General features: G+C 31.4%; 1 protein-coding gene across 1 annotated transcript in view; it reads right to left on the reverse strand.

Moving 5' to 3' along the window:
- The window catches only part of LOC145334498 (tubulin alpha-1 chain-like), a 35232-nt gene extending 14529 nt beyond the window's left edge, over nt 1-20703 (reverse strand). Inside the window, exons 1-5 of the mRNA XM_080179964.1 lie at nt 20602-20703; nt 7762-7843; nt 7300-7405; nt 5575-5666; nt 4890-4968 (exon numbers count right to left, since the gene is read on the reverse strand). Of these exons, the coding sequence (XP_080036090.1) occupies nt 4890-4968; nt 5575-5666; nt 7300-7405; nt 7762-7843; nt 20602-20604 (362 nt within the window). The 5' untranslated portion in view covers nt 20605-20703. The remainder of the gene's footprint in view (nt 1-4889; nt 4969-5574; nt 5667-7299; nt 7406-7761; nt 7844-20601) is intronic.
- Between the last annotated feature and the right edge of the window lie 2958 nt (nt 20704-23661).

Genomic DNA, 23661 nt, shown 5'->3' on the forward strand with positions numbered 1-23661 from the left:
AGATAGATAGATAGATAGATAGATAGATAGATAGATAGATAGATAGATAGATAGATAGATAGATAGATAGATAGATAGATAGATAGATAGATAGATAGATAGATAGATAGATAGATAGATAGATAGATAGATAGATAGATAGATAGATAGATAGATAGATAGATAGATAGATAGATAGATAGATAGATAGATAGATAGATAGATAGATAGATAGATAGATAGATAGATAGATAGATAGATAGATAGATAGATAGATAGATAGATAGATAGATAGATAGATAGATAGATAGATAGATAGATAGATAGATAGATAGATAGATAGATAGATATGATATTAGATGGTCCATCCTTCAGCAAGCACCAACCTACAACTCTAGCTCCGGTGAATGCAATCTCTGCAATCTAGAGAAGGTAAAGATTGTTTTTTTTCAGTATGGCTAAGTACCGGTTTATTCCAGCAGATATTAATCGGTTTGGAAGCAATAATGGAAAAGTCATTACCCTTTCCCCTAAAAAATATTTTCAATACTTTCAAGTGCTCCTAGAGGCCTATAAACAGAAAAGAGAGAGGGGTAGATAATGTAAAAGATACATACAAAAATAACTGTTAGAAATGGTTGATACAATAAGCAACACTATAAAGCCACCTGAGCTGTCTATCTATTCTTAAAACTTAATCTTGGTTTCTAAGTGTTAACATTAATTAACACTTTAACTGTGCATTGGAGTGCGCAAAAATTTTCAGATACACATCACTGCTAAAGCACAATCTGCGCATTTAGTTTGTATGCATAAATGGGTACCCCCTATTTTGATTTCTTTTTAAAACTAATATTTAGCCCCTACAGGTCCTATCCCTACGGATAAAATATGAAATAGTTTGCAGAAGCAAAACACACAGCGAAAGCTGGTCGCATAAAACTGTTAAAAAGTAACTATTATTTATGTACTATTTATTTATTTACGAAAAAAGAATATAAAAATAGCTAGACTGTTTTTTTTTGGGGGGGGGGGGGAGGGAAGGTCCCACCACTTGGCCAAGTTAATTGTTTGGGTTGTACATCTATAGTTATACATTTATTGGTTTAAGAAAAGAAGTACGTCTCCTTGGAGCGTAACGATATGTAGCTAGCCACTGAATTTTCAAGAAATTTCCAGATTTCTATTAGATGCCTGCAAAACTGAGATAAAGACATAAGTGTATTAGATTAAAATAAGGATTCTTAAAAAAAGACAAGAAAATATCATTATTAGGATAGAAAAAATATATTGTCTTTTTTAATTATATTACAAAAATGCATTTGTATCAATAAAGAAAAGAAAATATTTTGTATTTTAACCAGATTTTTAATATAATATATTATTAATTTGGGTACAAAATTGTTCTTCCTTCAATTTATGTGTGATTTTAAGTATTTGCGAGAACATATCTATAGTATAGATGTATATACAGACAACTACCTCCCTTCAATTTTCAAAGACCTCTTTCGTCTGCTTCTAAATTATTTTCTGCTACTTGGATGTTTTAATATGAGCGACACAATTGGTTGATTTTCAATGACCCAATAGAATGGTTGCACAAGGCGGTTGCGATGGGGAGATACAGTTATTTAACCCTTTCTCCCTCTAGTGTTTTACTCTAATGTTGCGCGCCTTAATAGAGATTACTTACAACTTTGTCCCAAGTTAATATAAAATTAGAATAGGCTTCAGGGGCAAACCAAAGTATATTACTATTTCTTATTTCAATTTTTTTATTTATAATATAGTAAACAACAAGGATGTTAACATACATGGGAAGCACAGTATTAGAAAAAAAATATTTTATGCAGAAGTAAGAACAAATCCTATTATATAAAGTAGTAAGGTTTTTTGTCTGTAGCGAAGTATTTCACTAACCACTGAACCTATATGGTTCACCTTAACAGTGAAGCTTCTTATAGGTCCCTAGATGGTTTTAAGCTATTCTATTTTTATAAATAAGTCTTTGATATGGTTTCAGGCTATTTATATGCCCCTCCATATGCCTTCGAAAACAGAGCCCCGAGATGCTAGGGGCGTAGCCGCTAGTTTATTTATACAGTAGAAGCCTATTGATATGGGAAATTCTCAAATTTATTTCTTAAGTAAAGCAACTTAAATAGCAGCTGAGTATACAAATCTAATCCATCTATATATAATCTTAATAAGGAATAGGAATAAGTTTTTCAAGTATGTTTCTTTCAATCTAAAGAATGTAAATCTATTACATATCTACTAGAAACAAAGTAAAACCCAGGGCCGGAGGGAGGGGACATTGGGCTGTTTTTTACAATAGTAACCAAAGCTTTAAAATAACGTTTTCTTATTGGTGACTTTTATTGAATTTTTATTGGTTGTTTCATGTACTAACGTTTCAATAACTTAGTGTAGTCTATAGAAGGGTCAATTTTGTGTATTATCATTGGGGATGTACATCAAATTATCAGCAATTGTCTTATCCCTATAGATCCCTGAGTAAAACCACAACTTTTTTACAACTATCTAAGTGTTGTATACATATAAACATGTTGTTTTATTAGTTTAGACTTTCAAGAACGCAGCTACTCTTTAAATCAGGTTTGATCGTGCTGTTCATTTATATTGTTTTAAAAGATATAAGTCGGACATTTCTTGGGGGGGAGATTCCCATCAATATTAAACATTATGATATCAGACTATTGTCCGTTTGTCCGTTGCGTTATAGCTATGGTAGGCTTTCTTGATGAAGCAGCTTATAGTGCCCAAGGAAAACTGACGTCATACAATACAAATGACATATGATAGGCAAGTATACATTTTACCATTTGTCAATTACAAAGTATATTGGATTATCATTGGTCATTGAATGACGTCATTGTTTTATTAGGCACTTCTTTCTTAGTTATCAACTTTCCATTACATTATTGTTTTTTTCCTTTCAGAGCATCGCTACCTATGGATGTTGTCATCCTTGTTTAATTTATAAACAAAGGATAATATTATTACAACACTGTATCTTTATTTATTTATTGCCTACTTTTTGTAGTGTTGGTTAAGATTTCTAAATTTTTACTTACTTTCAACCTTTAGCAAAAAATCACAATAAAATATACAATTCATGTTTTTTTAATAACCTAGTTTAGATTTTTAAAAATAAATAGTTATTAAAACTTAGCTTTGGAATTATTTAAAGTTAATGCCAATACATTTTCAAAAATGCTATTTTAATAAATAGGTAATTTAATGTTAAGTAATTTAGATGTTTTTCATAAAATCTTTAAATAATAATTATTTGGTTAATTATATTTACTGACATACGGACATTTATTCTAGACTGTTTATATAGTAGCACTATTCTTTATTAAGTTTATATTCTTAAGTCAACTAATGTCTAAAACCAAGGAAGTTTGTATATATTTAAACATTTCATGCTCTAGTAAACTATACATATATAAAGTTTTCGTTGCTAAAAGCATATTTTTAACAATTCTTGTAAAATTGTCTCCTAAAAAGGGGATAAATGTTACAATGTTTGGCCAAACTGTTCAGATTGACGTCATGTTAGAAGGTAATATTACATCAATCGGGATACTTCAGCCAAAAGTTTTTTTTAATTTTTTTATTCACTTTAACCAACATTATGTGTCTATTTTTAAGTTAAGGTATTTAGTAAAAAAAGTATTTTCTTTTCCAGTATGACTTCCAAACCGATGGATAAGACCAGGTTCTAAGAAATAAGGAAAAATCATGTATAATATTCTCTGTTTACCTGTCCATGACCAGATCAACAATCTTCTTCCCAATTGTATAATATTCTCTGTTTACCTGTCCATGACCAGATCAACAATCTTCTTCTTAATTGTATAATATTCTCTGTTTACCTGTCCATGACCAGATCAACAATCTTCTTCCCAATTGTATAATATTCTCTGTTTACCTGTCCATGACCAGATCAACAATCTTCTTCCCAATTGTATAATATTCTCTGTTTACCTGTCCATGACCAGATCAACAATCTTCTTCTTAATTGTATAATATTCTCTGTTTACCTGTCCATGACCAGATCAACAATCTTCTTCCCAATTGTATAATATTCTCTGTTTACCTGTCCATGACCAGATCAACAATCTTCTTCCCAATTGTATAATATTCTCTGTTTACCTGTCCATGACCAGATCAACAATCTTCTTCCCAATTGTATAATATTCTCTGTTTACCTGTCCATGACCAGATCAACAATCTTCTTCCAAATTGTATAATATTCTCTGTTTACCTGTCCATGACCAGATCAACAATCTTCTTCCCAATTGTATAATATCCTCTGTTTACCTGTCCATGACCAGGTCAACAATCTCTTTCCCAATTGAATAATATCCTCTGTTCACCTGTCCATGACATGGTCAACAATCTCCTTCCCAATTGTATAATATCCTCTGTTTACCTGTCCATGACCAGATCAATAGTCTCCTTTCCAATTGTATAATATCCTCTGTTTACCTGTCCATGACCAGGTCAACAATCTCCTTCCCAATTATATAATATCCTCTGTTTACCTGTCCATGACCAGGTCAACAATCTCCTTCCCAATTGTATGATATCCTCTGTTTACCTGTCCATGACCAGGTCAACAATCTTCTTCCCAATTATATAATATCCTCTGTTTACCTGTCCATGACCAGATCAATAGTCTCCTTCCCAATTGTATAATATCCTCTGTTTACCTGTCCATGACCAGGTCAACAATCTCCTTCCCAGTTGTATAATATCCTCTGTTTACCTGTCCATGACCAGGTTAACAATCTCCTTCCCAATTATATAATATCCTCTGTTTACCTGTCCATGACCAGGTTAACAATCTCCTTACCAATTGTATAATATCCTCTGTTTACCTGTCCATGACCAGATCAACAATCTCCTTCCCAATTGTATAATGGCCTCTGGCATAATTGTTAGCTGCATCTTCCTTTCCTGAAGTAACAAGGATTATAAGATATTTTTACAAGACAATGACTGACTGACTGACAATGATTATGGAAATCAGTGCCCCCTATCCCTCCAAAATTTGAAGAGAAAAAAAATTATCTTGTAGCACTGCGGGGCTCTTCGAACCAAACACTTAAAAACGCATTCAAGTTTATTTTTTTAACAAAATGTTTACAAAGATGAATTAAAAGGAAAGCCGCGGCATACGTGTTTTTTTTAAACTAGCGGCTACGCCCCTGTAACTACGGGGACTGTATTCCAAAGGAGGTAAGTGGTTGAAATATAGCCTATAACAATCCCAAAACCTAAATCTAAAGATTAAAACCATGAAGGAATCTATGTGAAGCTTAAGAACACAATTGGTTCAGTAGTTTACAAGTCAGAGAGAGAGGGCTGTTTATTACACCAGTCCCCAAAGTTTTATAATAACGGTTTCTTTTTCGTTGGCGTAACAAATTTAGGGAGTTTAGTGAATTTTGATTGGCTGATTCATTAAGTTGTGTGTTCAAACGTTTCAACCACTAATTTTATTTACATCATTGGGGATTTACATCAATTTATCGGCCATTGTCTTATCCCTTTTAATCATACCTGACACAAGTTGTTCTGGATGGAAGAGTTGTCTGTAGGAACCAGTTCTTACTTCGTCCAGTACTGTGGGCTCCAGGTCAACAAATACAGCCCTGGAAAAAATACAACTAATTAAGTAATAAAGGTAAAGTTGTACTATTTAGTCTATTTCTCATGGGATAGAGATACCCCAAAGTTTATAAACAAGTTTTCTCATTCATTGTCTGCAAAAGTAAAGTTACTTTATTTATATTTTGATTGGTTGGTATAAACTAATATTGTCCATTTTTTCCACTAATGATTATAACCTGCAGTAGGGACATTTCTTAAGATATTTCATCGTCAAATGTATTATCTCTTTAGATGTCTGATTTATTTTGATATAAATTATTCCCTGTATATAGCTCTGAATCATTTTATCATCAAGGCATAAGTTTTCTTAAAAACTAATCTTGTTAATAATTATTTAGACACTGAATGCATAAACTGTTCATATTAGTGTCACAAATAATACTTTTTATCCCGTTAATGCATTTCTAATTCACAACTGCTTGTTAAAACTTGTTTTATAAAAGGGAGGCTAAAATAAAGTATATATCCCAAAATTTAATGTCAATTAGTTTTAGCCTTCTATTGACAGATCTATAGTATAGCTGTATATACAGATAACTACCTCCCTTCCCTTTTCAATGATCTTATTCGTCTGCTACCAATTGTTTTCTGCTACTTGGATGTGTTACAAACCACAAAATTGGTTGATTTTCAATTACCCAATTGAAAGTCAGCACAAGGACTGTGCGATGGGAAGATACAGTTATTTAACCCTTTCTCCCTCTAGTGTTTTACTCTAATCTTCTATTTTTTACTCAATGAAGAAAAAGAGAAAAAACCGACCGCTGAATGTTAATTATATTGTGCCTTCACATAATAAATATATAGACAAATAAGAAATAGTATGAAGTAGTTTTGCTATTATTAGTTTTAAATTTCATTTGATTACATAAGTTAATCTTCTAAATGTTAATTTTATGCAAATAATCCTAAAATTGAGTAATACGATCTTTCCATATTTAGGGTTTACACAAAATTATAAATAATTATAACACAGCTTTAGCAATTGTACCTAGGGATCTGAAGGTATAAGACAATGGCCTATAAATTTATAAACATAAGAGAAAAAAATACCCCTTCTGTAGAGTAAGATTAGTGGTTGAAACGTTTGGACAGTCAACTTAATAAAGCAACCAATCAAAATTTATAAAAAAGTCCACAAAGTTGTTAAGCCAACGAATAAGGAAATGTTATTATAAAACTCAAGGGACTAGTGTAATAAAAAGCCAATTGTCCCCTATTTCTCTGCTTACTTCCGCTCGTACTGCTTAACGATAAACTTTGTTTAAAAAGTAAATTTTGCTATTATGTAATATTGCAATAATGCAGTCGCACTTTCTTAAATATTTTTGCTAAACTTCAATTATTAATACAGGTTATTTACAGCATGGCTTCTAAACCGATAGATATCCGCTGAATTAAAACAGGTTTACAGTCATACTGAAAAATATTTTATTTCTACGTATATCCTTGAATATAAAGTAACAGGAACTGGAGATTGACAAAGTGCATTGTAAACATCTAACCAAGCAATTATAGCCGTTTATCTCCCAAAGCAGCTGAGAAATACCATAATATAAGTAATAGGTTCTTTTGGGTAATCTTCTAGATGTTCCACAGTTAGAGAAATCTTACCTGGGAACTTGCTTGCCATTAGCAGTTTCATTGAAGAATGTGCTAAAACTATCATCATTCATTGCTTGAGTTTTGTCTGAGGGCAGCAATCCATCTGGCTGTATACCTATATATAAGGATAGATAACAAGAAAGATAAATAAAAGATAATTAAGAACTATCATAAATATAGATATGATATTTTCTCTCTATTTCTCCCTCTACTTCTTATGTAGTGGGACAAAGTGTCTCACAAATCAGCCATGTGACGTCATAAAAATGAAAGATTATCCGTCTTTTTTTAGGGGGTTTTCTTTCTCACATTTCCTTTCATCTCCCTCATTTTTATGACGTCACCTGGCTGATTTTTATACACTTTTTCCCACTACCTCCTTTCTACTTTGTTTCTTTCGCTTTCTCTAAGCAATTAAAAGAATTAAGATATCTCTTTGGCAGGTTTTAGGCTATTTATAAACAATTTTACCATGTTCGAGACAGTATAGCTCCCAGCAGGCTGACCCCATCTGACATCCAGCCTGTCCAATATGCACGCTTATACATTCTCTCTAAAATAGATAGATAGATAGACAGATAAATTTGGATATAGATGGATAGACAGATAGATATATATAGATAGAAATATAGATAGATAGTTAGATAAGATATATTGATAGATATTTAAATAGATAAATATATAGATGAGTATATAAATCTATATATAAATGAATAATGAATATAGACAGATGGATAGATAAGCAGGGTGTGGTAAAAAATGATAGACAAATGTATATTAAAAATTCTAAGAAATAAATTTCAATGAATATTTGATTAGTATATTTTATGATTTTTTTATGCGCTTCTAGTTTAATTTCTTGTCGATTATCGACCTCAACATTTAAAAGGGAATTTAAAATTTGAATACTATTTTAGTTTGTACATTATACATAAAAAGAAAACTCAACAAATCAGACAAACGAACATAACCAAACATAGAGTAACTACGCATTTTAAATTATATTCAGCACCATTTCAAAGTCTTAATAAAGAATCCGATTAAATCAATCTCAAAAGTTGAATGGATGATTCTTAGTAAAGACCTACTCACCGATTTAGACTTTAATTTGAGTATAACATTGTACCTTATAGTTGTAGAAGTCGGTATTCCAAAATAGGATAATTGTATCGTATGAAAATAGGTTAAAAGAAAAAGTTGCTACACATTCTGAATTGTTACTGACTGTTACAGGAATCATCATGCCAAGTATTCTAGGTGAACAAAATCAAACTTGTGTAGTACATTTTTTTCAGTAATATCTTTAAAACCGCGTATTCCAATAAGTCAACAATTTTCTGAAAAGCTTAATTAGAGCCTTGGAAGGTTTTGTGCTATTTATAAGACTTGACCTTTAGGATAAACAAAATTATATTTTAAATCTTTTAAAGACTTTGCGCTTTAACGCCGCTTCTATGAATGTTATCATAATTGTTTTATTTAAAATCTTATTTAAATTTGATATAGAGCTATCTGTTTCCGCAAAATCATACAAAAGATAAAAAAATAAAGAGAGAAAAGATGAATCTTTACAATATCTATAATACAAAGTAGAACGATGTCTGTCTGTCTCTTTGTCTGTTTCTTTTTCTGTTTGTTTGTCTGTCTGTTTGTCTGTCTGTTTGTCTGTCTGTTTGTCTGTCTGTTTGTCTGTCTGTTTGTCTGTCTGTTTGTCTGTCTGTTTGTCTGTCTGTTTGTCTGTCTGTTTGTCTGTCTGTTTGTCTGTCTGTTTGTCTGTCTGTTTGTCTGTCTGTTTGTCTGTCTGTTTGTCTGTCTGTTTGTCTGTCTGTTTGTCTGTCTGTTTGTCTGTCTGTTTGTCTGTCTGTTTGTCTGTCTGTTTGTCTGTCTGTTTGTGTGTTTGTCTGTGTGTTTGTCTGTCTGTTTGTCTGTCTGTTTGTCTGTCTGTTTGTCTGTTTATCTGTCTGTCTGTTTGTCTGTCTGTTTGTTTGTGATGAAGAATCTCGCTAACCGCTGAACCGATCGGGTTCTCCTTTACAGGGAAGCTTCTCATAGGTCCCGAGAGTGTTTATAACTATTTTCTTGGGGGGGTGGAACACCCCCAACCCCTCCCCCCCCCAAAAAAAAATATCCACCCCCCCAAAAAATATTTTTTTTTAAACTAAAATAAATTAGAATAGTGGGGTCGACTAACCCCCCCCCCCAAAAAAAAATCCCCCCCCCAAAATTTTTTCTAAAATTTTCTTTAAAATCTAAAACACGAAAAGTTAGTTTGATCAAACCTCTTGGGGCAAAGCCCCTAGAGGCTAGGGGCGAATCCGCTAGTAGTTTTATAATTTAGAATAACAAAATAGATACAAAGGGGAGAAACACATTGTGATATAATAGTCTAAGTTGTCTCAAACCCAGCTTGATTTTTAAATCTAAAACCTTTGACTTGGTTGGTTGCTATCCTTATACTAAAGTAACAGGATGTCTGTTTGTCTGTTTGTTTGTACCGAAGGATCTCGCTAACCGCTGAACCGATCGGGTTCTCCTTAACAGGGTAGATTCTCATAGGTCCCGGGAAGGTTTATAACTATTTTGGGGGAGGGTACCACCACCCTCCCAAGAGAAATCACAAAAAAATCCAAAAAAAAAATTACCTTTCTCGATTTAACAAAGAGAGTTCAACGAAACATAAACGTCAAACACAACATAGACATATTTAAATATAAAAAAAACATTTAAAATGCCACTAGAGGCCTCTAGGGGCGTAGGTGCTAATATAATATAAAGAGATAATTGTTAAATAAAGACCTTTTTATAAGGTAATATATTTATTTCTTCTAATCTGTTCTAATGTTGTCAACCTTGTTTAAATAATTGGTTAAACCGAGTTGAAAAAGTAAAGCTTTATCAACTTAAACTTAAAAGTATTTTTACAAAACATGTAAAAAAAGGTTTATAAGTTAGAATAAAAACAAGGATGACAACATCCATAAGTAGCGAAGCACAAAAAATCGTGGATGGAAATACGTAAAAGTAGATTTAAAGTGTATTTATCCCAAAAAAGTTTGAAAATTGGACCAAAAACACCAAATATATGGGGAAATATGTAAAACATTTAAAAATAGCCAAAAACCTGATAAAAGGCAGTCTGACAGCCATGGTTGTTTTCTTTTAACAACGGGAAATTTAATTTTGATATCTATAACTGAAAAAATTTTGAAAATCGGACCATAAACACTGAAGATATGGAGAATAATGTGATAAATACAAAAATAGCCTAAAACCTGCAAAAAGGCAGTCTGGCCGTCATGGATGTTTTCTTTACACGACGGGAAATTTAATTCTCATATCTATAACTGAAAAAATTTTGAAAATTGGACCATAAACACTGAAGATATGGTACTGGTGGAAATGTGAAAAATACAAAAATAGCCTAAAACCTGCAAAATGGCAGTGTAGCCGTCATAGTTGTGTTCTGTAAACGACAGGAAATTTAATTTTGATATCAATAACTGAAAAATTTTGAAAATCGGACCATAAACACTGAAGATATAGAGAAAAATGTGAAACATACAAAAATAGCCTAAAACCTGCCAAAAAGGGGTCCGACCGCCCTTGATGTTTTATAGTTAATTGTGCTCCTTAATAATGGGAATGTTGTCAAAAAATTTCAGCTGTCTATCTTTAATAGGAGCCGAGAAAATCACGTTTCCCCTATTCTGTCTTACACGGACGGACAGACGGACGGACAGACGGACGGACAGACGGACGGACAGACGGACGGACGGACATTTCGAATTATAGAGTAGCTTCGCTACTAAAAACAGTCAAGACAATTTTAAAACCGTAATGATTTTACAAAAGTAATAAATTATGATTAACTATACATTGACAAAATGAATAATTATGTTTTTATTAACAAAAAGACAGATCTATAGATGTATTTACAGATAACTACCTCCCCCCCATTTTAAATGACTTTTTTGTCTGCTAGCAAATTGTTTTCTGCTACATAGCTGTGTTAATATTCCCGTTTCCATTGGTTGATTTTCAAAGACCCAATTGAGAGTCGGCTCAAGGGCATTGCGATAGGGAAATATAGTTATTTAACCCTTTCTCCCTCTAGTGTTTTACTCTAATAACAAAAACTTCCAAACAAAGGTTTTGTAATCCAAGGGTTGGTTGTCTGGTTGGATTGCACGAACATTGTAAAGTTAATGTAGCATGTCATTGCAATATCTGAATTCCGCAAATAATTTGTTCAAAACCAAGAACAGAGAAAAGTATTCTTTAAAGAATATGCGCAATTGATCTAATCGGATAAGACAATAGCCTGTAAATTGATGTACATCCTCAATGATGATACACAAAACCACCTCTTCTGTTGATTAAAATTAGGGGTTGATTGAAACGTTTGAACACTCAACTTAATTAACCAACTTATCAAAATTCATTAAAGTCCCCAAAGTTTTAAGCTTATGAATAAGAAAACGTTGTTATAAAACTTTGGGACTAGTTTAATAAACAGCCAATTGTTCCCTCTCTCTTTGAAATGTGCGCTACTTAAAAAATAAAAATAAACAAGAAAGGTAAAGTAAAATGGATATATTATTGCTTGGATCTTACACCAGTTTTACGTGTTCTCTAATAAAGTGAAACTTGCAGCGGGCTAAAGTAACGAATCCTCCTTACACCTCCTTTTGCCCCATCCTATCCCGTCTTACTGGATGAAGGAACTTACCAATGAACAAGTTCCACGTTAGCACTAAATTGACGACAATTTTTCCCTGTCATAATATCCACGTATATTCTACATCCCTTTAAGTAAGACAGTTTAGATGAGAACTTACTTTTATAACTAAATAGACTTTTTAAAACAAGTGGCATAAGTTATTATCAAGATTAAAATAAGTTGCTAAAATTGAAAAAGTAATTGCTTTTATAAAACACTTTCATGTTCTTTATAATGCCTAATAAAAAAAACGTCAAATGACCAATGATAGGTCAGTATTCATTTTACCATTGGTCAGTTACAATATATACTGGCCTATCATTGGTCATTTGTATTGTATGGCGTCATTTTTTAGGCACTATAAGCTGCTTTCTTTGTATACAGATACAAAAAAAATAAACATATAGTTTTTATTGAAGATTATTCTCCCTCCATGATTCTAGCTTTCAATTGCACTTCGGGTAAACTACAAAAAGGAAACTAACTTTTAAAACTGTCTTTGTTTTTAAATGGCAATGCAATTTTACAATCAATTGTTCTAAGTTCCCTTGACTAATGAGTTTATTTTAAATCTTTAGAGATTTTTAATGTATTTTTTTAGTCGCGCCAAAAAAGGTAAATTGTATAGCTCAGTAAAAAAGATTAATTATTTAGATTTATCAATCAAAGTATTTAATCAAATCAATGAAAAAACAGAAATGTTGATTAAATTAATTACTATCAATTAACAAATATCTCAATTTTTATGTTTAATTTAATAGTTTATATTTTACAAATTAGCAATTTCAAGTTGGTTGCTTGGTAGACATATATGTGTTTTTATGTTCAAAAAGATTTTAAAGCCAGTTTTGTCAGCCCAGAGGGGCCGAAGGCTCAGGCTAACAAAATTGATATCAATTTTACGATTTTATTTACATATTTGTTGAAAATTGTCTGTAATACAATACTATACATGATTTTGGATTTTTGCCTGAAAATTGGTTTTAATCCAGAGGATATTAATCGGTTTGGAAGCTATACTGAAAATTAAATACTTTAAATCAGTTATCTCAAGGACGTCCAAGGGGGGGGGGGGGGTAAAGTGGCGATTACCCCCCCCCCCACAAAAAAAAATCGAGTAGGCACCCCCAATTTTTTTTTCTTTTACCCCCCCCCCCTTAAAAAAATTTACCCCCCCCCCAAATAAAAAAGCTTGGACGACCCTGAGTTATCTATAATATAAAGTAGCTTGATGTCTGTCCGTCCGTCCATCTGCCTGTCCTTTAAGATCTTAGTAGCGACTGAACCGATTGGATTCTACTCTTCAGGGAATATACCTACTGGTCCTGTGGTGATTTAAGGCTATTTTCTTGGGGGTTGGGACACCCACAACACCCCATAAAATACCCCCCCCCCCCCCCTTATTTTTTTAGGCAGTTAATTCAAAATAGGTTGTTACAGCACCAGAGGTACTTAATTTTTTTTAATTACCTCTTAGGGCAATGCCTCTAGAGGCTAGGGGCGAAGCCTCTAGTCTATAATACAAAGTAGCTTGATGTCTGTCCGTCAGCCTGTCTGTCTGTCTGTCCGTCCCTTAAGATCTTAGTAACCACTGAACCGATTGGATTCTACTGTTCAGATAATATACCTACTGTTATACTTCCACTATGGCTTAGAAACCAAGTAATATCCTTTTATTCTCATAATTTCTTCTTAGTTTTAATATCCTCAGAAAACTGTCTGTAATACGTTGCGATAGATAACTAATATAAGCTTATTTTTTTCATATCTTACATATGTACAAGGGTGGGTCGATTTTGGAATTTCACATTAGTACACATTGGCAGGAGTTACTGGGCCAATATAAAACACTGTGAAACTTGAAATGGGGTTTTTAATCAAAAAACAACGGACGCACGGGGGGGTATAAAATGTGCCCACCCACTTATAAAACCAAAAATTGAAATTCCTTCAAAAACAGACGTGTTGCATATCAAAATGACCGCATTGAAATGCTGATTACAGATCTGAAAACCGTTTTGAAAAATATTGATTCAGTCTAAAATGATTTTCAAATAACCTACCAAAATAAACAATTTTGACTAAATCAGCTATTTTTAGGTACTTAATGAGATCTTATTCGAACTAGGGGCAATATTTTTCATTTTGATATGCAACATGCCTGTTTTTTGTTTCAATTTCAATTTTTGGTTTTATAAGGGGGTGGGCTTTTTTTATACCCCCCGCGCGCCTGTTGTTTTTGGATTAAAAAATCCCTTTCAAGTTTCACAGGGTTTTATATTTACCCAGTAACCCCTGCCAATGTGTACAAATGTGAAAATCCATAAAAGATTGCAAATCGACCCGCCCTAAATTGTACAAAGCTGTTCATGTAAATGTTTGTTTACTTATCTACTTACTTTTTTGCATTCATTATTTACCATCCATCTAAAGATTAAAATATTTAAGCTTTACATGTAAAAAAAAAAATTGCGTACTTTAGAATAAATAATCGGCAGCATTTATTAAAAACTTAGATATAAAAATAAAACAGCCAAAAACCATCCAGGGACCTATATGAAGAAGCTTCCATAAAATTGAGAACTCAATCGGTTCAGTAGTTATCGAAAACTTTTATTTTATTTTATAGAGTACAGAGCTGGATCTTTAAATCACTTAGTGGTACGCCAGGTCGGCGCGCGCCAGATATAAAATAGGGTCTAAACATTACCACAGAGAAAAAGCAAATTATAGATTTATTACCTTTGTTTTTCAGAATGTTTTCAATAATAAACAAGGATGAAACATACATAAAAGCGAAGCTTTGAACCGTTAGTACAAACGAACATTAACATTTAAACAGTGTCAGGACTGAACAAGGAGAATATAAATGCATAAGTCTAAACAAAATTGTAAATGCATTTGTTGCAAAACTTCTAAAATACCGGATACATGGTGATTATGTCCACAATGAGCTCAATTGTAAAAAAAAACATCTATAATAATGAGATTAAAAGTGACAAAATCAAAAATGAAACTGTATTTTGATAGAAATGATAAATAACTCCCTATATTAATAAAATGAATAAGACCGAATATAAATGAAATTATCTTCCATTACCGTCCCTCCTGGCAATCAATACAGTTTTATTAATCCTGCAATTTCCCTTCCAGTGATATTTAACCCCTTACAAATTCAAAAATATAATTATGGATATCTTGGGTAAAATTAAGCATGATTTAAATGCTTTTCCTCACAGTGCCTATAAAGCACTTAGCTCCCTTTTTTTTAAATACAGTGAACAAGGGCACCAAACCTACGGGACATATGTCTGTAGTGCCTTAACCCTGCGGGTTACCAAGTACCCAATATAATCTTATCAAACCTGATCTAATTTTAAAAACGAACAACTATCCCCCCCTCCTTATTTTTAGTTTATTTTAAAATAAAGTGAAGTGGGGTTCTGTACTCTAAACCGCAAAGTAGATAAATCTATTTTGAATTTGGCGAGGGGTGTGCTTTGGTCCAATTTGCGGTCACAGAGATTATATCTTTAATCCTTTAAATTTTTGCAAAAACAGCATTTTCTTAATATAATGCATAGACAAAAACACACTTGTTGTTTTTTATTCTTCTTTTAAAGTATCAGATTAATAGAATTAATATCATATATATTGCTTTATATGTCTTAATATATTGAAGGGGTTTAAAGAGTATTAATTTTTTAAAATCTGTAATACTTTAATTACGGAAAAACAAAGACAATTATTTCTTCAAGTAGCGTGGCAATTAATATTTTATACTATTCTTAGAAAAGTCATAATGCGAATTTCATTTAATAAGATTAGCTTTCATGGAAACTACTGCCTTTTTTAAATGAAAGAAAAAGATTACTGTTCTTTCGTTGAATGACATACAAACCTCAAATATCTAGAAATTATTACTTACAAGCAAAATTAGATCGGTTAGGCTTGATTACGGGATTCCAAAACTGTAAGATCCATTCTTATAGCTTTACTATAGCTAAGACAGGGCTCAGAAGCCGCGTTTGGACTTTGGATGTTCTAATTATTTTTTTAAAAGGCTTACAGGCGCATGGCTGACGAGCCCGTCTTTAAGAATACTATACCGCCTCTTTTTGCCAACTTACTCGGACAAACGGACATTTTATTGTAATTTTTATTCATTTTTTTGCAAATTTTCAATGTATGAAATGACGGACGGACAGTGAGTTATATGGTAGCAACGCTACTTGAAATATGCATATTTATTTATGTACAATTAAAGTTCTAAATACGTAGGCTTTAAGTTCCAAATCCAATAATAGTATTTATACATTAGAGTTTGCACACTTTAAGAATGCAGTACAACCAGGGAGGGAGGGGTCATTGGATTGTAAACTATACTGGTAACCAAAGTTTTCTCTAATTCGGTAGCTTAAAGACTATTAAATCTTAATAGAAAACTTTTAGGACCCAAACTTAATTTTAATAATTTTAATCGGCAGAAGAGGTGATTTTATTTATCATCATTGGAGATGTGTATGAATTTTCCCTTATCCCTAAAGATTCCTGAGAACAGAAAATAGAATATAAAAGTTTTAGCATAAAGTTATAACCATATACGCCTAAAAATATAAAAAGAACTTAAATACTAAACTTAAAAACTTTAACGGAAATATTAGCCTCAATTTAGAGCTATTATAAATATGTTCAAGACAATTACGATAAATTTATATACATTCCTAGTGATGACAAACAAAATTACACCTTATGAAGATTAAAATTATTGTTGAAAAAGTTTGGACTCTACTTGTATGGAACAAACAAATTAAATTTTAGTTAATTTTTGTGCCAACGAATAAGATAACGTGATTATAATGCTTAGGGTACAGGTGTGATTTACAGTCCAATGTCCCTGCCCTAACTAATTGAATATCTTAAATGGGGTATTCCTATCCAGTTTTTTGTTTAGGAATGAATATTTCTTACCCGAGGGAATAAATGATGGACCGATAGGTCATCATTTATTCACGCGGGTAAGAAATATTCATTCCTAAACAAAAAACTGGACAGGAATATCATTCTCATTTAAACAAAAAACTCATTTTTATATGCTAAAATGTGGTTTAATTTTGGTTTTTAATTTTCATTTATTTCCCGGCTATGATCATTTTTATCCCTGATATAAAGTTTCTTTTAATAATTAATAAAAATTCAAAAATCTTCCAAAAAAATTTGAAAATCTTCTAAAAATATCTACCTCGGGGAAATAAATGGTTACCTCCGGGAAATAAATGAATATTTACATCCACTATTTAAGGGGTTGTTTATATGGGAATGATATTTTAAGAAAATCGATATCATTCTTGCTTACAAGATGTTTTTTTGGCAAAAAAAAAGTAAAATTTCTTGAAGATTGTTGACAAAAGATTTTTTGTCCAAGAAAATCAATAAACCAATACATATTGCTCTGCCTTATATGCAATGATTTTTAAAAGCGCAGCTACTCTATATCAAGGATAATATAGGTATGTCCGTCAGTCTGTTCTTCATTTGGGCATAGAGAAATTATCTTTTTATTTCCTTATGCTTGACTGAATTTGTTTGTCATTGGTTGCATTTACTAAATATGTCATAAATTATTTAATAGAATCATTAAAAATGACTTATCGTTGGTGTTATTTTAATTAAGTTGATATTATGCCAAAACACTATATTTATATATCTATTTTTTATAATCACAGGGTTCTGTACTAAGGGATAAGACGTTTAATTCCGAAAAAGCAAAAACAAAATCTTTCTGCATGGAAAACGTTGTACAAACCAATAAATACGCCTACCAGTTTAGGAGCCAACGAATGAGAGAACGCGTTTATAAGTACCCTCGGTGTAAGTATAATTTACAGTGGAATTTTCTATTTCTTCACGGATATTATAATAAAGAGCTTGTTGTAATAAAGTTTACAATTTTACAAGTTTAACTAAGAATTTAATCGTTTTGCTTTAACTTTAAATGTCGATAAATATCGCATAAGCAAGATATATCGTAAATTGAAAATTTTAACTTAAGTATAAGCAAGATTTCTGTAAAAATCTATCCCAAAATTACTTTTAAAATGGATGCTTGAAATACATGTTTTAGGCTATTTCAACTATCCCAAAAGAAATCAAACGGACAAATTCTAATTGTTAATTGTAGATAAGTTCCATTAAATCAATTTGCCTATGAACTATTTCAAAATGTTCAAAATAGTTTTTTTGTACTTTCTTCTAAACATGAATCATTTGATTTTTTCACCAGGGCTCGGCAGCCGCGCGTCAGCCCCGACGAAAAGCAGAAATTTAAACCCGTTTGCACGGTTTTTCAAATGTGAAATTGCCAAATTTGGATCAGGTTTCTACTTCCAGGAGGCTCAGGCGCGGCTGCCGAGCCTTAATTTTCACAGATCATTGACCAAGAATAAAATATCTTTGAAAGTAAAGAAGGGTAGTTATTTTTAAAGTTTAAAGAAAGAAAAATATTTTTGATGAAGAAAATGTTATTTTAGAAGAAAGGGTAAATAAATAACTATTTATAACACTTTCACTAAAAACTCAAAAAAAGAAAGGAGCCAACTAAGGTAATTAGATATTAACAAATAAATGATAGACGATTAAAGCTGGGCTTTCACTCAAAGTGTCGATTGAGCACTGACCCCTCAAAATTATTTTAAAAATAGATTATAAACATGAAGATGGGGTATATGTTTCCATGCATGGGCCTATCCATGCAGTACTAACTCTCTAGGGATACCCAGTACCCATTAAATAATATAACCTAACCTAACCTGACCTAAGATAATTAAGAAACAAACTAAAACTATTCACCCCTTATTTTCAATTTATTTCAAATAAAGAGGACTGAGGTGGGTCAGTTCCCAGCTCGACTAACACTTTAAGGAAACCACCATTAAAGCTTCTTAACTTAAGATATTTCTGCATGGTATAGTTTGGTTCCATTTTATGTTTAATTTTGTATAATTATCACAAATCATTACTAGGTGGAAACTACATACCATGCTTTTCAAAGCAAAGCTTTTCTAAATTTGTGATTTTCTGTATATTTGTTTAGCTGTTATCTAAATTCAGATATCCAATTCAAATTCATATATCTGAATAATTTCAAAGAATAACAACCGAAAGCTAGTTTTAGATAGTAAATTAAACTATTTGAGATTTTGATGAGAATTGTTCCATTTACTTCATTTTCCTTTTTAGGAAACATCTAGATAGAGGGTTATTACCCACCCCCACAAACAAATCTTTGGGGAAATATTTTTCTGGGTGGGGAGAGGATAAAATCAAATATTTTCCATAATAAAAAAAGAAGAGGGTTGGGGGTTTAACACACTTGGTAGTACCTTGTCTCATTAACTTAAGCTAGCACCTGTCGATCATTAAGCCATAATAAATACGTGTGGACACGAAAAATAAATCAAAATAGACCGTGTAATTTTAACAATTAAGGAACACAGATAATTTAGGTTATAGTCATTCATTGTTTTTTTATACACCATTGGCTTCGCCCCGCGATTATTGCTTAGAAATTCTTCCCAATAAATATATATTGAATTCTGCTTATTTTGTAGCGATATGGCTTTATTAATATTTCCGACGATATTGGCGCAATTGAAAGTACGCACAGGGTACCCAGTCAATGGGTAGAGTAAAATATAGATAGTTTCCCCTCTATTCTTTTACTTAAATTTCTACCAACAAGCCCTTATCAACATTATTTCAATGAGAAAGAATTGACAGAAAATTATGTGCGGCCTTTAAAATTTGGGGATGTGACAATCCTCTCATCTTACAAGATTCAATAAGGGAACCTGTGGTTTTATTTCGCCAAACAACCCCTTCCCAAGTTTGATTTTAGCATCAAAATTTAAAAATAGATATTTTGAGGGGGGTGGGGGTTGTTTCATTAACATAGAGATAAAATAATGTCTTCAAAAATCTAAAATCGTCACTAACCATATTATGTTTGGTATTGGTTGTCTAAATATGAAATAAAAAATATTTGCGTAAGTTAATTTGAGAAACTGTGGTTTTTAAACAATAACCCTTAACTGCATAAAACCGGTTAAAAGTTCATTGCAGTAAAAAAAAACTAAATTAACATTTAAGTATTATAAATTTGATAGAGAAAGAAAGCTTTAAATATTTTTGTTCAGTAAGTTTTTATCATTATACTGTAAATAATATTGTTTAAAAAAACACCTTCTATTATTTGTCGGCTTAAAAATTAGGTACTGATATGGTTCAAACTCTTGGTTCAAACGCTTAGTGCCCACACTTGTCAACCAAAATTTCAATCTTTAGAATTTTTTCATAAAATAGCTTGCCTCAATATTTTGACTAATCAAAATTTAGTGTTACATTCCTTAAAAATGTTCCTTGTATAATTATATTATAGGACAAAACTATATCACCCCAAGCATCAAGGGGCGATATGGAATTTGATAAAGCCTCAAACCACTTTAAGAAATTTAAAAGAATAGGTTAGCATTAAGATCTTTTGATCGAAATAGAAACACTTTTTTTAAATGAAAAAAGTAAAATAAACTTACCATGTTGGAATATTTTTGATGTGTCGGAGGTTTGGTGATAGAATTGCGGCCCTATCCGCTTGCGATGCTCGGGAAAGACTGCGAGAGAAATACACACACACACACAGGAGAAGTTTTACCAACAGTGGTTTCCATAATTGATTATCACCGTTGAATAATATAAGAATCACAGCTTGAAATAACCTTTGATTCTGTTGTTATATAGCTGATTTAAATTTAACATACGTGAAGTTTTACTAAGACGGTAGCGAGAGTAAAAGGTGTTCTATAAATAACACCAAAATATCGCAGAATTAAATTGCTATATTATATCTAACTACCGGCTACGCCCCTAAAGGCCTATAGGGACCCTTGAGAAAGGGGTAAGTCACCCTATTATAGTTTTGGAAGAAAAAGTTATAGAGAAACATGAGTGGTAAGTGGTTATATTTTTTAACATTGTCGATATCCTCCGCAAAATATTTACAAACCTTCCCTGGATCTTTTCCCTACACACAACACATAGACAGACATACATCCTGTTACTTTTATATATTACAGGAAGAAGATGATTTTAGTACCTCCACAGATTATGACGTCATACGATAAAATAACCAATGAGAGGCCAGCATAAATTTTTCCATTCGTCAATTACTGTGTATACTGGCCTCTCATTGGCTATTATATCGTATTGGCTATTCTATCGTTATTAATTGTTTTGTGTGAACATAACTCGACGGACGGAGTGAGAGAAAGAGAGAGATTTAAAATAAAACAGAATTAAATAAATTAGAAAGCCATAAGACAAAGGTAGAAAAGTAGAAATATCAATGTACAATTATTTCAGTACAAGCCACAAATTTTACACAAAATGGGAATAGTAAACTTTGAATATTAATCTTAACTACAGCATGACCCTCAAAAAAGTATTTTTAAGCATCTGCAGCCCTTATTTCTCAATGAATTAATAAAAAATGCATATGTCCTTGTTCTCCATAGTATTCCACGTAAGTAGATATAAAAATATTTTTTTTACCTCCATTAACACTGGAGATTTTTAGAGCTAAAGTTTTGAAAAAGTGACTGAGAAAAAGAATTTTTTTTTGTTTCTCTTATTTTTTGGATGGTTATATTATGTTTTTCTGGCAACTGAATAATGAGACACAAAGAAAAACAAGTTAACTAAATATTTCTTTTTTATTCCACCAAAAAATATAAATTTTTAATGGCAAAAAATACTACTGAATGAATTGATTATTTGCAAATTTTAGGTTATTTATTAACCCTTATTTATAGAAAAGGATTAATTATGACAGTTGCTCCGCCTACTTTTCTGACATCTCAATTATTTAATAGGGGGTAAATTAAGCTTTTTAGACTAAAAAATCATTATGTTTATTTTTATTTTCTTTATAACTTTTTTGTTATTAAAGTTAGGATTGTGAAACAAAAACAATTTTCCTGCTATATTCATAGAGATTTATTTGGTTTTTTAATCTTAAACAATTTTGCCTAATAAGTAAGTTTTTCAAAATATCATTAAACTAAAAAGACTCAAAAAATATGTGTAAAAAATGCTTTTTACTCAAAAACTAAATTTTTTATTTCATTTTTGTATAAAGTTTCTGCTAGTAACAAAAATAAAAGGATTTCTAGCTTAATTTTGCTAAAAAAGTCGTTTCATGTTAAAAGTTACTTTTTTCTCAGTCACTTTTTCAAAACTTTAGCACTAAAAATCTCCGGTGTTAATGGAGGTAAAAAAAATATTTTTATATCTACTTATGTGGAATACTATAGAGAACAAGGACATATGCATTTTTTAATAATTCATTGAGAAATAAGGGCTGCAGATGCTTAAAAATACTTTTTTGAGGGTCATGCTGTATATTTTTGATAATATAGTTCATAATAAAACAAATATGATCGAGTTAAAATCTCAACAATTTTGGCGTTTGACGTACGAGCAGGTGTATGTATTTACACTGTTAAAAATAATTTTTTTTTTTTAGCATCAGATAATACTATATATTCTTCACATTAATGTATAGTATCAATCCGTACGTTATAGGAAAAAAACCTTATTACAATACAAGGAAGATTCCAATACTGTATTGAGCAATACCTAGTGTTCTATGGAGTAACATGTAGTACTAAATAATGTATTTGTCTGTATAGTATTATCCAATACGCTCTTTGGAATAATATTCAATACGGTAGAAGTAAGTTTTTAATACTCTCCTTTGCAATTTTTGATATCCTCTATCATAATTTTTGATACTCTGTAGAGTATGAAACTGTTTTACTTTGGATGAAAGATCAGTTTATAATATATGATTATTATATGTACATATACATTTTGTTATATCAACAAACATACCAAGCAGAGCAATAAAACATTAATTTAAATGTCAATTTAGTAAAAAAATGACTTTAAAGATGTTTAGGACTAAACATGATCCTTAAAAATAAAAACTATGGTCAGTCATAATTACAAAAATCAAAACTATAAATCTGAGCATAAATAGTAACATTTCATCTTTGTCTAAAACGACCAAGCAGAAACACTTCCATGAGAGGTATGCACCAATGGTGTCTGTTTCAATTATTCTTTACAGTACAGATTCATACCCTAGAACGTATGAATAGTTACTATTTTAATAAACCATTCTCTTGCGTATTGTCTGATACGCTACAGCGTATGAAATAGTACTAAATTAAAAAACATTTCTACAGCGTATTTTCCAGTACACTAGAGTCTATCAAATAGTACTATTTTAATAAACATTTCTGTACCGTATTTTCCAGTATTCTAGAGCGTATCAATCGATACTAAAAAAATGTATGGGTTCTGTATAGTAATAATTATTGTGTTATATAGTATTACATAGTGTTATATATTAATTATATAGTTGTAGCGTACTTACGGTTCCAATACTCTCCAGAGTATCAATTGATACTAAATAAAAAAATTATTTTTAACAGTGTATCCTTGTTATTCTAAGAAACTCTACTGTAATTGCAGTTGTGAATACTAGAGGTACAATAATATAAACAAACACGTAACTATTGGATACAGTGTCT

Source organism: Acartia tonsa, chromosome 12 (genome assembly GCF_053477335.1).
Source record: "Acartia tonsa isolate MP-2025a chromosome 12, ASM5347733v1, whole genome shotgun sequence".
NCBI classification, from domain to species: domain Eukaryota; kingdom Metazoa; phylum Arthropoda; class Copepoda; order Calanoida; family Acartiidae; genus Acartia; species Acartia tonsa.